At 31.7% G+C, this 13,986-nt stretch overlaps 1 protein-coding gene across 1 annotated transcript; it reads left to right on the forward strand.

The window, feature by feature from the left end:
- Positions 1–11,628: 11,628 nt before the first annotated feature.
- Positions 11,629–13,266, forward strand: LOC111404115 (serine/threonine-protein kinase HT1-like). The gene is made up of 3 exons (XM_023032856.1): positions 11,629–11,949; positions 12,285–12,659; positions 13,006–13,266. The coding sequence occupies exons 2-3, from the start codon at positions 12,390–12,392 to the stop codon at positions 13,051–13,053; spliced, it is 318 nt and encodes a 105-aa protein (XP_022888624.1). The 5' UTR covers positions 11,629–11,949; positions 12,285–12,389; the 3' UTR covers positions 13,054–13,266.
- The last annotated feature ends 720 nt before the right edge of the window (positions 13,267–13,986 follow it).

Consider the following 13,986-nt stretch of genomic DNA (forward strand, 5'->3'; position numbering starts at 1 on the left):
ACTCTCCTGAAGCACCTGCATAGACGTGCATATATAATTAGTGGCTTCAGAGTTTATAACCCAGGAATCTGTATAATCGACCCCAAAACATGACTCAGCAATAAAAAACTCACCAACACCCTACTTTTTAGCTAGTGTATCAGGGCAGTCTTTCTTTTAGTATCCTTTCTGACCATAGTGGAAGCACTTGCTTTTCGACATTCCATCTGATTTGGGCTTTTTGTTGCAGCTTGACTTTTTGTTAGATCTCTTCATCTTCTTTCCAATTCTGCCATTTGGCACTAGAGGAGCTGGCAATTGCCGCATAAGCATGGCGACTCTGACTCTTAAGACCACTTTCCATATTTTGCAACTCATTCATCAACTCTGTCAGTGACATATTTCATCTTGTGCAAGTGATAGTTCACAATAAACAATGAAAACATATCAGATAAAGAGACCAATACCATATCAACTTGAGTTTCCTGATGAATAGTTGTACCTAGATTCTCTGCATGTTGAAGTGTACAATCATAGTGAACATATGATCCTCCACAGGTATTCTAGGTTTCATTTTGAAGTTCTGTAAAGTACGAATGGCCTCAAAACAAGCCTTCCTACTTCGATGTCCGAACATATCCTTTAGTATGTCATCAGAGGTCTCTTGATTTTCAAGCTTTTGCTGTAACATGTTTGACATGGATGTCAAAATATAAAGAGCCATTTTGTCAGTTGTGATTGACTTGTCATACGTAGCCTTCTTAGAGTTGCCTATTATCTCAGTAGGTTCCTCGGGACATTTTTCTTTGAGCACAGAATCAAGTCTTTAGACAATAAGTACAAATATCAAATTACGTTTCCAATCTACATAATTATCTCCGACAAGTTGTTTTTGTTTTAGAATAACGGAAAATGCACTGAGAGACATTTTTTTAAAAGTGACTATTTATTGCATATTAAAATTGAGCAATGAATAATAATTTAGCATATGATGCATGAATGCATATGTAGACCTATCTAACTACAATGATGAGTTGATCCCTATGATCTGACATGCCACTCTATAAGAAAGGACAATGTGTCCACTATCAAGCTGAGACTCTCACACTAGACAAATTATATCTAACAACAAATGTCTATGTTAAGACTAGCATCGTTTTATTTCGATTTGAGTTTATAACATTTGTCTCAATCTCTAGATATTTGAAAATAATTTTGCAATCTATAGGATTATCACAAATTATATTCTATATAGACGATCTTATCATAAAGAAATCCAAATAAGCAACTCGAACCTTGCGGCCCTCCTATAAGGATTCCGTTGCATTATCGGACGAGGCAAGCACGTTACTTTGCTTATGGATTGACCAAAGGAAATCATGGATTTTATTTAAATAAACAACCTCTCCCACTCAATATTTTAACGTAATGGATTTTAATTTTAAATAATTATCAATTGTTCACATTAATAAGATTAATATACAATTTGATTATTATGATTTTTTCACAAAAAAATTAAACTTAAATTAAATTAATCAAAGAAAATTCGGTGTATAATGATATGCATCCTATTTAAAGAATCACGAGCGATGTCATAAATAAATCTATATGTCATGATATCAAGATTGACAATATTTCAAACAATATAAAGCATCCATAAAATGATAAAATTAACAATTATTTGTAGCCCAAAATGAATTAAGAATTAAATTAAAAACTAATTGGACCCAATCTCAATATTTAATCTAAATCTTCAGCCAAAAATCTTCAAGAATCCAATAATAGCACTCCAAAAAATAGCAAAGGACTTGTCACAGCACCTGCAAAAAGTAATTTTGAACTCTTTTTTTTTTCGATCCGATTGAAAAAAATGAACCCAAGCAAAAAATTATAGATCAAAATCTGTTGGAGTCTGAACGGGAGGCAAATTTAAATATTTTTTTTAAATAAAATCTTGAATTTTTTATTTTTTTTTATTTTTTGTTCTCCATTTTCAAGTCTTTATCTTCAATCTTCAATTGATTTACAAGGTGCAACAATTACAAGAATTACATAAATTCTTATGTCCCGTAGGTTCACAATTTTAAATCTAACTGAAATGAAAATTAAATTAAGATGATGGAGTCACAATCTACCTATCTGACTATAGAAACAACGAATTACATTAAGAACTGGCCACAAATAATTGAATTACAGTTTAAAATAATTCAATCATTCAATCATCACATGATAAAATATTCATAAACATCGCTCGATTAGAATATGCAATCAAGATTCAGAAATAACAAGCACGTGAATGATCTAAATTGCTCTAATACCAATTGTTGGAATACGAAAGTGAAATTAACCAGAAATTAAAAAATTTCTCTAATTCGATAAACAAAATCGTCTAGATATTCATGTGTATGTTGTATCAAAAATAAAGGATTTGAACTTTTACCCAAAGTTGATGGTCAATTCTTGAATAAATTTTGGACTACGGACTTCCAGCTTTTTAATTCAAAGATCTTGATGCTTCTAACCTCCAAGTTTTTTATGCTATCCTCGAAAGTCAAGACTATATTGTTGGATGTGTACCTTCTTTTAATTAAATCAAGAAATTAATTTTTGAATTAGATAATTGATAAAAGTAAGAAAAATAATTTTCTCTTTTTTTCTCTCTCCAAATTTTAACACTATGGAATTATGTATTATGACCGTTGGATTTTTGCGTCCATCTAGTCTCTATTTATAGATATGAAGATGTTACAATCCATGTACAATAATAATTCCAATTTTCAATTGAAGTCTTAATTAAAATTCAAATAGGAGTTTTAATTAAAGTTCAAATCTAATTAGCTTACATTTAATTACATTTGTAATCCTAGAACTTCAATTACAATTATAATTAAGTTTACAACTTTCATAGTAGTTACAAGTAAGTACAAAACTTTATTATAATTAGAACTAAGCCCAAAACTATTATAATTACAGTAGTTAAATTCTAATACTTTACAGAGCTACCATAGGGATCTGAACCAAGCTCTAATAATTAAATCATATCTAGTCGACCTTAAACGACCCAATCTAATTATCAAATTTTGTTTTTCGATTAAAGGTAAAAGACTAAACTCTCGGAATATATTGGGTTCTTATTTGATTCCCATTCTTTCAAAAATTCATTTTTTTCAAAACTTATTTTCAACCACACATTCTTCAATAAAATAATATTACATATAAATTCAAAACTTTTCTTTAATTTTTAACCACACATTCTCCATCAATCTTCTATTCAAAATGCGTTATTTCCTCTAAAATGGGGATCACACAAGGGCCAGATCACAGAAGCCAATAAAATCTGTAATACTATCCTCTAACTTGCCGTATATGTATTTTATCCCGTTCAAGATCCGATAATTAGGTACGAGCATAAAGGACTGTTTTACACTTTTAATTATTTTCACTAACTTAAAAACAATTTTATTTGATATAAGAAAATTGTTAGTTTTACATCAGGAACTATATTGTATGGGCACATAATCCAATAGATGGCAGGAGAAGTATTTGATGGTAGGTGAACTAATCGATGACAGTTTGCCTAGCTGGTACTTCTTTGGAAAAGTGAAACGTGAAATATGTATGTAATATCCTAATTTTCAAGTAGATCACGTACCGTTGTTTACCAAACCTCTTGCATTCATTCTATGTTGATTTTGTTGGTGAAATACTTAAGTAGTCACTCTATCCATTTTTAGGGTGACGGGTTCAATCATGTTCTCTACTTCGCTCATTCTCAAGTTCCTAACTCATTGAGATAAACCAATCCAAATAATCTCGTCCATTGATAAATCAAAGAACCATTAAAATCATGAAAAGATATGCATAATCCTGTCAAGGGATTTCGAGGAAATACATAGCGGTCAAGTAAAATTTAATTTTCCACAGGGCCATGCTATAGAATTAAACTCTACACGTGATCTGTTCAATACACTCCACGTGTATTAGTATCACCTTTAAATGTTTTTGTGATAAGGACAAATCACAAACTTGAATGGTGAATTGATCAATACTATAATCTTTCCGTACAAGGTACCAACCCTTATACATAGGTTGTGAACCAATTATTTATGATCAAAATATAAATTGTGCTGCACTGTACTTCTCAACGTAAGTACCCAACTTATATTATTACAAGCGATCATAGACACTTTAATTTGCATATTCAATAATAAAGAATTGTAATGAATAAAATAAAAATAATTTTATTTGATATAAGAATATTGTTAATTTTATATCAGTAAAATGATATTATATGGGCACATAACCCAACAAATCTTCCACTTACCCTAAAGTATATGTGTCATATCTTTTGATCTCATGCCTTGCACATGCCCATTGAAAACCTTAGGTGATAGGCTCTTGGTAAATGGATTCGCGAAATTATCCCAGTGGCAATTTTACTGACAATTCACTTTTCCTCTACTAACTATCTCGCTCAAAAGATGGTATTTCCATTTAATATGTTTATCCCTATGATAACTCCTTGATTCTTTAGTTTTTGCTACTGCCCCATTATTATCACAGTATAGTGTCAAGGGCTATACAGGTTGGGGCACTACCTCGAAGTCCATTAGGAAATGTTTAAGCCACACCGCTTTTTTAACAGCTCACAAGTTGCCACATACTCAGCCTCCATGGTGGAATCACCAATACATAATTGTTTGATACTTCTCCAAATAATGGCCCCACCGCCAAGTGTAAACAATGATCCTGATGTAGACTTGCGAGGGTCCTTCTCAAACTAGAAGTCCAAATCTGTATAACCTACTAGAATAAGATCTGGTGCTCCTTCGAAAGACCTTAATTATATGTTTTGCAACCATCCATTGTTCTGGTCCAGAATTAGATTCACATCGACTCACCATATCAATAGCTAACAAATGTGAGGTCTAGTGTACAACATAGCATACATGAGACTACCAATTGTTGATGTATAAGGTATCCTACTCATGCACTCTATCTCTTCAGGAGCCTTAAAGGTTAGATCTTTAGAGAGTTGGATTCCATGTCTGAAGGGAAAATAAACCGACTCGAAATCTTGCATGACAAATCTGATAAGTATTTTGTCACAATATGACGTTGAGATAAAGCTATTTGCTTGTTCTTTCGATATCTTTAGATCTGAATACCTATAACATACCAAGCTTTTCCCAAGTCTTTCATATGAAACTGTTAGGCTAACCACGCTTTCTAGACAATAATGCTTCCACATCATTTCCATTAGTAGAATATCATCTACATAAAGTACAAGTAAAATTACAATTTTGTCTTATATCTTCTTATGGACATAGGGTTCGTCAAAGTTCTTAATGCTTACTTCGATCCATAAATTGACCATTGAAGCTTGTAGACTTTGCTTTCATGATCACGTTCTATGAATCCATCTGGTTATATCATATAGATACATTCCTTAATATGGCCATTCAAAAATGTTGTCATGACTTCCATTTGCAGTACATCATAATCAAAATGAGCTGCAATAGATAAGAGAATCTAGGTAGACTTAAGCACAGCCATAGGTGAGAAGGTCTCCTCGATATCAATACCTTCTAGTTAGGTAAAACACATAGCAACTAGCCTTGCTTTGAAAGTTTCCACTTTCCCATCTGCTTCTCTCTTTTGCTTATAGGCCCATTTGTACCGGATGACTTTTATCCCTTCTGGTGCATCTACAAGTTCCTAGACTTGATTGGATTACATAGATTCCATTTAGTATTCATAGCTTGTTGCCATAAATCAGCACCCACATCATTCATAGCCTCCTTATGCGCAGTCAGATCATCAACTTGTATTGTGGAAAACGTTTGATTGGACTCTCCAACTAACAAGTACCAAGAAGGTCGTCTGATGACCCTTTAACTTATCTAAGGATGGTAGATCTTGAACTGTGGCATTATCTTGGATTGTAACATTTGTATCAATGTTGGTATCACCATTAGGTAGTGACATTCCTTTCTTGATACCTTCAACGTTTGGTTGATCTATAGGATTAGATGATCACTCATCTCTCCCATTCGAAATACATTGTATAGGTCTAAGGGTTGTCTATTACGAGATTTCATTTTAGTAATCGATGGGGGTGGAATTGCTCCCACTCATTTTTCCCAACACGACCTTACTGTTCGACTGAGGTTCATTAATATACTTACTTATCCTCTAGGAAGGTTGCATTTATGCTAACAAAAACCTTCCTATCTAGAGGACTTTAAAAATAATATTCCCTAGTACCTTTAGAGTATCATACAAACATGTATATCTCTGATCTAGACTCCAACTTTTCTGCCTTCCCTTTCAGTACATCATCCAGACATCCTCAAATTCGAATGTAACGTAAGCTGGACTTATGCCCACTTTACAGTTCCAGTGGAGTCTTATGAACCGACTTAGACATAACTAAGTTAAGAACATGTGCTGTTGTTTCCAATGCATATCCTCAAAATGAGGTAGATAGAGTTGCAAACTCATTATTGACCTAACCATGTCTAACAATGTCCTATTTCTTCTTTCTGAAATGCCATTCTGTTGGGGTTTACTAAGCACACTCAGTTGAGAAATAATACCGTTTTTTCTATCAAGTAGTCCCTGAATTCTCTCGAGAGATATTCTTCACTTCAATCTGATCGAATGGTCTTAATACTCTTTCCCAAATGTTTCTCAATCTTAGTCCGATACTCTTTATGTTTTTCAAAATCATTTGACTTCAAGCCATTAGGTATATGTATCTGAATTTAGAATAATTATGTGTAAAAATTATAAAATCCTCATAACCTTCTCTTGCATGTATATTCATGGGTCTAAATACATCAGAGTGAACTAGTTTCTAATACTTCTTGGCTCTATATCCTTTAGCTAGAATGATTTGTAAGTCATATTACCTTCCAAAGAAGAATCACAAACTGGCAATGGTTCGATCTTAAGTGTGTTAAGTGAACCATCTCTTGTGAATCTTTTATCTTGTTAAGGTTAATATGTCCAAGTCTAAGATGTCATAGATATGTATTACTAGTATGGTAAGACATTTGTTTATGGTTTGCAGAAGTAACATTTATTTCATTTGTGTTGCGATTTAAAATATAAATATCATTCATCAAATATCCGGCACAAATAGAGCTTTATTTTTAAAATATACAACGCATCATGCATAAAATTTAATCAATAACCTTGTCCTATTAGACAGAAAACAGAAATCAAATTTTGTTTCATCCATGGAACATAATAAAAATCTCTAAGAATTAAATGCCTATCACTACTAAAATAAAGTAAACTAATCCTACTGCTTTTGCTGAAACTATAGTTCTTGTGCCGACAGCAATTTTAAACTGGCCCTCATTGATTCTTGTACTCTCCTGAAGCACCTGCATAGACGTGCATATATAATTAGTGGCTTCAGAGTTTATAACCCAGGAATCTGTATAATCGACCCCAAAACATGACTCAGCAATAAAAAACTCACCAACACCCTACTTTTTAGCTAGTGTATCAGGGCAGTCTTTCTTTTAGTATCCTTTCTGACCATAGTGGAAGCACTTGCTTTTCGACATTCCATCTGATTTGGGCTTTTTGTTGCAGCCTGACTTTTTGTTAGATCTCTTCATCTTCTTTCCAATTCTGCCATTTGGCACTAGAGGAGCTGGCAATTGCCGCATAAGCATGGCGACTCTTACTCTTAAGACCACTTTCCATATTTTGCAGCTCATTCATCAACTCTGTCAGTGACATATTTCATCTTGTGCAAGTGATAGTTCACAATAAACAATGAAAACATATCAGATAAAGAGACCAATACCATATCAGCTTGAGTTTCCTGATGAATAGTTGTACCTAGATTCTCTGCATGTTGAAGTGTACAATCATAGTGAACATATGATCCTCCACAGGTATTCTAGGTTTCATTTTGAAGTTCTGTAAAGTACGAATGGCCTCAAAACAAGCCTTCCTACTTCGATGTCCGAACATATCCTTTAGTATGTCATCAGAGGTCTCTTGATTTTCAAGCTTTTGCTGTAACATGTTTGACATGGATGTCAAAATATAAAGAGCCATTTTGTCAGTTGTGATTGACTTGTCATACGTAGCCTTCTTAGAGTTGCCTATTATCTCAGTAGGTTCCTCGGGACATTTTTCTTTGAGCACAGAATCAAGTCTTTAGACAATAAGTACAAATATCAAATTACGTTTCCAATCTACATAATTATCTCCGACAAGTTGTTTTTGTTTTAGAATAACGGAAAATGCACTGAGAGACATTTTTTTAAAAGTGACTATTTATTGCATATTAAAATTGAGCAATGAATAATAATTTAGCATATGATGCATGAATGCATATGTAGACCTATCTAACTACAATGATGAGTTGATCCCTATGATCTGACATGCCACTCTATAAGAAAGGACAATGTGTCCACTATCAAGCTGAGACTCTCACACTAGACAAATTATATCTAACAACAAATGTCTATGTTAAGACTAGCATCGTTTTATTTCGATTTGAGTTTATAACATTTGTCTCAATCTCTAGATATTTGAAAATAATTTTGCAATCTATAGGATTATCACAAATTATATTCTATATAGACGATCTTATCATAAAGAAATCCAAATAAGCAACTCGAACCTTGCGGCCCTCCTATAAGGATTCCGTTGCATTATCGGACGAGGCAAGCACGTTACTTTGCTTATGGATTGACCAAAGGAAATCATGGATTTTATTTAAATAAACAACCTCTCCCACTCAATATTTTAACGTAATGGATTTTAATTTTAAATAATTATCAATTGTTCACATTAATAAGATTAATATACAATTTGATTATTATGATTTTTTCACAAAAAAATTAAACTTAAATTAAATTAATCAAAGAAAATTCGGTGTATAATGATATGTATCCTATTTAAAGAATCACGAGCGATGTCATAAATAAATCTATATGTCATGATATCAAGATTGACAATATTTCAAACAATATAAAGCATCCATAAAATGATAAAATTAACAATTATTTGTAGCCCAAAATGAATTAAGAATTAAATTAAAAACTAATTGGACCCAATCTCAATATTTAATCTAAATCTTCAGCCAAAAATCTTCAAGAATCCAATAATAGCACTCCAAAAAATAGCAAAGGACTTGTCACAGCACCTGCAAAAAGTAATTTTGAACTCTTTTTTTTTTCGATCCGATTGAAAAAAATGAACCCAAGCAAAAAATTATAGATCAAAATCTGTTGGAGTCTGAACGGGAGGCAAATTTAAATATTTTTTTTAAATAAAATCTTGAATTTTTTATTTTTTTTTATTTTTTGTTCTCCATTTTCAAGTCTTTATCTTCAATCTTCAATTGATTTACAAGGTGCAACAATTACAAGAATTACATAAATTCTTATGTCCCGTAGGTTCACAATTTTAAATCTAACTGAAATGAAAATTAAATTAAGATGATGGAGTCACAATCTACCTATCTGACTATAGAAACAACGAATTACATTAAGAACTAGCCACAAATAATTGAATTATAGTTTAAAATAATTCAATCATTCAATCATCACATGATAAAATATTCATAAACATCGCTCGATTAGAATATGCAATCAAGATTCAGAAATAACAAGCACGTGAATGATCTAAATTGCTCTAATACCAATTGTTGGAATACGAAAGTGAAATTAACCAGAAATTAAAAAATTTCTCTAATTCGATAAACAAAATCGTCTAGATATTCATGTGTATGTTGTATCAAAAATAAAGGATTTGAACTTTTACCCAAAGTTGATGGTCAATTCTTGAATAAATTTTGGACTACGGACTTCCAGCTTTTTAATTCAAAGATCTTGATGCTTCTAACCTCCAAGTTTTTTATGCTATCCTCGAAAGTCAAGACTATATTGTTGGATGTGTACCTTCTTTTAATTAAATCAAGAAATTAATTTTTGAATTAGACAATTGATAAAAGTAAGAAAAATAATTTTCTCTTTTTTTCTCTCTCCAAATTTTAACACTATGGAATTATGTATTATGACCGTTGGATTTTTGCGTCCATCTAGTCTCTATTTATAGATATGAAGATGTTACAATTCATGTACAATAATAATTCCAATTTTCAATTGAAGTCTTAATTAAAATTCAAATAGGAGTTTTAATTAAAGTTCAAATCTAATTAGCTTACATTTAATTACATTTGTAATCCTAGAACTTCAATTACAATTATAATTAAGTTTACAACTTTCATAGTAGTTACAAGTAAGTACAAAACTTTATTATAATTAGAACTAAGCCCAAAACTATTATAATTACAGTAGTTAAATTCTAATACTTTACAGAGCTACCATAGGGATCTGAACCAAGCTCTAATAATTAAATCATATCTAGTCGACCTTAAACGACCCAATCTAATTATCAAATTTTGTTTTTCGATTAAAGGTAAAAGACTAAACTCTCGGAATATATTGGGTTCTTATTTGATTCCCATTCTTTCAAAAATTCATTTTTTTCAAAACTTATTTTCAACCACACATTCTTCAATAAAATAATATTACATATAAATTCAAAACTTTTCTTTAATTTTTAACCACACATTCTCCATCAATCTTCTATTCAAAATGCGTTATTTCCTCTAAAATGGGGATCACACAAGGGCCAGATCACAGAAGCCAATAAAATCTGTAATACTATCCTCTAACTTGCCGTATATGTATTTTATCCCGTCCAAGACCCGATAATTAGGTACGAGCATAGAGGACTGTTTTACACTTTTAATTATTTTCACTAACTTAAAAACAACTTTATTTGATATAAGAAAATTGTTAGTTTTACATCAGGAACTATATTGTATGGGCACACAATCCAATAGATGGCAGGAGAAGTATTTGATGGTAGGTGAACTAATCGATGACAGTTTGCCTAGCTGGTACTTCTTTGGAAAAGTGAAACGTGAAATATGTATGTAATATCCTAATTTTCAAGTAGATCACGTACCGTTGTTTACCAAACCTCTTGCATTCATTCTATGTTGATTTTGTTGGTATTCTTGGGCTAGCGATAGATATAATGGCAAAAAAAAGGTAGTCCAGGCAAAATGCAGAATCTCACATTCAAAAAATTGTTTATGCTTTTCCCTTTTATTTCCATTTCCAGCTTACCCATGTCATTCACTATTTGTTAATTCTATAGGTCCTTGTAGGTTAGAAATTGTAATGTTGAGCATGTAGGACAAATTTGTAGACAACGAATGCAATGCAGTCTCAGTTATGCTTAGTGGAAACCAGTTATTCTCGGAAAGAATTTAATGGTGTCATCTTTCAGTGGTAATATCGTCAATTTGACCTATATCCAGTTTTTATTATATAATAATCGCGCTAATAAGGACAGCTTCATGAGGCATTGCTGTATCAACAAAGGCTAACAACTATTATCATCAATTCTTCATATCTAAAATGCTATGAGTTCGATCACCTTCTACTCGAATTAAAATTCTCTTTACACTACAACATTTTGTACCTTTTATAACATTTAAAGATAGCATTATTACCTATAATGCTATAAAATAAAATAAAATTTTGTTTAAACCTAATACAATAGCATTCTTTCAAGGCCCAATAAGAAGCCCAAGATGCTCAACATTTTACAGACGGTGCTACATTTTCTAACCTATTTTCTCTCTCATTGAATCACGTCTCCACCTCTCTTCTGGCCGATTCATTCCTAATTTTTTCATCTCTTCATGTTGATTTCACCACAGATTCATTCCCAAGATTTCTATCTATTGTTTGCCGATTTCACCATAGTTTCATCCCCAGATTTCCATCTATTTATGTCGATTATATTCTTCTATAAGTTCTGCAAATTCCATGTAAAATTTAGCAAAAAAATGTCAGCATCGACGATTTGAATTAGTGGACAATCTGGAGATTATTTCTCCTTCACTTCATTAATAAGGTTTTTTTTTTCTCTTTTTTTTTGGATTTTTAAATTGGATCGTCGCAATAGAGGACCCTCTGTTATGTGTGTTTTTGCAGTGTGACTTGATCTTGTAATAATGTCATTTATGGGATTAATATTATTTTTTTAGATGATTATTCTTGTATTTTGAAAAATATTTATTTTGAGACAAAAGAAATTATGAAGTTTTTTACAATCTTGTGGTTTCTTATTGATAGGGGTGTTTGATTTTGTTGGTAATTATTAAAAATTGGTGTGACTATAGTCACTATACAAGATTTGTTTATATATTCAATGGCTACTTCGTGTTTCAATCCGTTTCGACTGCGCAGGTCGAAGAGCAAATCTTTATTAATCCTTCTACTTCAAGAACACAGTTAAGCAATGATGCAGATAATATAGAGAGGAAGAGATTTGACAATTTAGAATGTTGGTCAATGATATTGGTTTCTGAGAATGTTGAGACTTGGGAAGCATCTGAAGATCAAGAGGAATGGACGGCTGATCTTTCTCAGTTATTTATAGGCAATAAGTTTGCTTCTGGTGCACATAGTAGAGTTTACAGAGGAATTCATAAGCAGAGAGCAGTTGCTGTAAAAATGGTGAGAATTCCAACTCATAATGAGGAAGCTAGAACTTTACTTGAACAACAATTCAAGTCGAAAGTTGCCCTTCTTTGTCGTCTTTATCATCCCAATATAGTGCAGGTTAGATTTCCTTATATCTTTGTGAATAATGAAAATCATACATTTTAGATAAACTAGTGATTCTGGAACAACAAACAAAATTTCAGCTTCTTTTTCATACTTAATCCTGTCGATTCCAACCTACCAAACATGCCTTTAATATAGTAATTCAGACTTTGTTTTGATGCACTTTTGACAATAATAGTATTTCAAGAACTAGCCAATACCATTGCCAGCAAATGATTTTGAAAAAATTAATTTAGCTTTCATTTAGTTCATGTTTTCTTAGTGTCAAAGTTTGATCAGGTTGGTAGATTGACCTCTAGGGCAACAACCTAACTGAGAAGCTCTACTGTTATGGTTTTAGATGATTGTAAAGCATAGAATCCTCACAACTAGCAATTTAAACATTTAAAATTTCATTTGCCCATTGCAATGGAGGAATTTTGGACTTGGTTTATATTGCTCCCCTTCCACATGATGATGTGGGCAAGTGTTTGAAGCTCCACCACCAGCGATGTATACATACTCAATAGCATTTTCTTGAATTTTGGACTTGGTTTATTGTAATGTATACATACTCAATAGTATTTCTACAAGACAATATTGATGCATGTTTTGGAATTTACTATTGCCTTGATTATTGTTTATATTTTTATTCCAAAAAATAATGCTATTGAGTATGTATACATTACAATAAACGCTATAAATATTAAAAAAAAATACTACGAAAAAAGAATGCTATTGAAGATGTATCATAACAATAAAGAATGTTATTAAAGCCAAAATTATAACAAAAAAATGCTATCATATAAAAAATATTGCACTAAAAGAATGCTATAATTATTAAAACCATGACAATAAAAGAATGTTATTTAAAAGTTTTTTTTATAACACTTTATAATAGCATTTAAAAAATGTTATAATAGAGGTACGACTTTTAATAACACCACCTACAATAGCATTTCGGAAAATGCCATAGAATATAATCGATAGCATTTTTTGCAAGCTATAGATGAGTTGATATGCTGTAGTGTTAGATTTATTTAAATATATCGTATTTTCCAACAATATATCGTTAAATATAAGCCCACTCTTTCACGAGTTTCCTTTATCTGTCTTCTAATTTGACAATTTACAAGGGTTATTGCGAACGTGAAAATATTGGAATAGATCATATCTGAAAAGAATTGCATTCCTCCAGCACAAAAAAATAAAAATAAAAATGAATTCATAGATATTCCAAGTCTTTTATCCGAGGTACGTATTTTTTCTATAACTTTGCCTTTAATCTCGTCACTTTTCTCTGTAACTATATTTATTTTTACTCAATTAATTCTTCTAGAAA

Source organism: Olea europaea, chromosome 11 (genome assembly GCF_002742605.1).
Source record: "Olea europaea var. sylvestris chromosome 11, O_europaea_v1, whole genome shotgun sequence".
NCBI lineage: Eukaryota > Viridiplantae > Streptophyta > Magnoliopsida > Lamiales > Oleaceae > Olea > Olea europaea.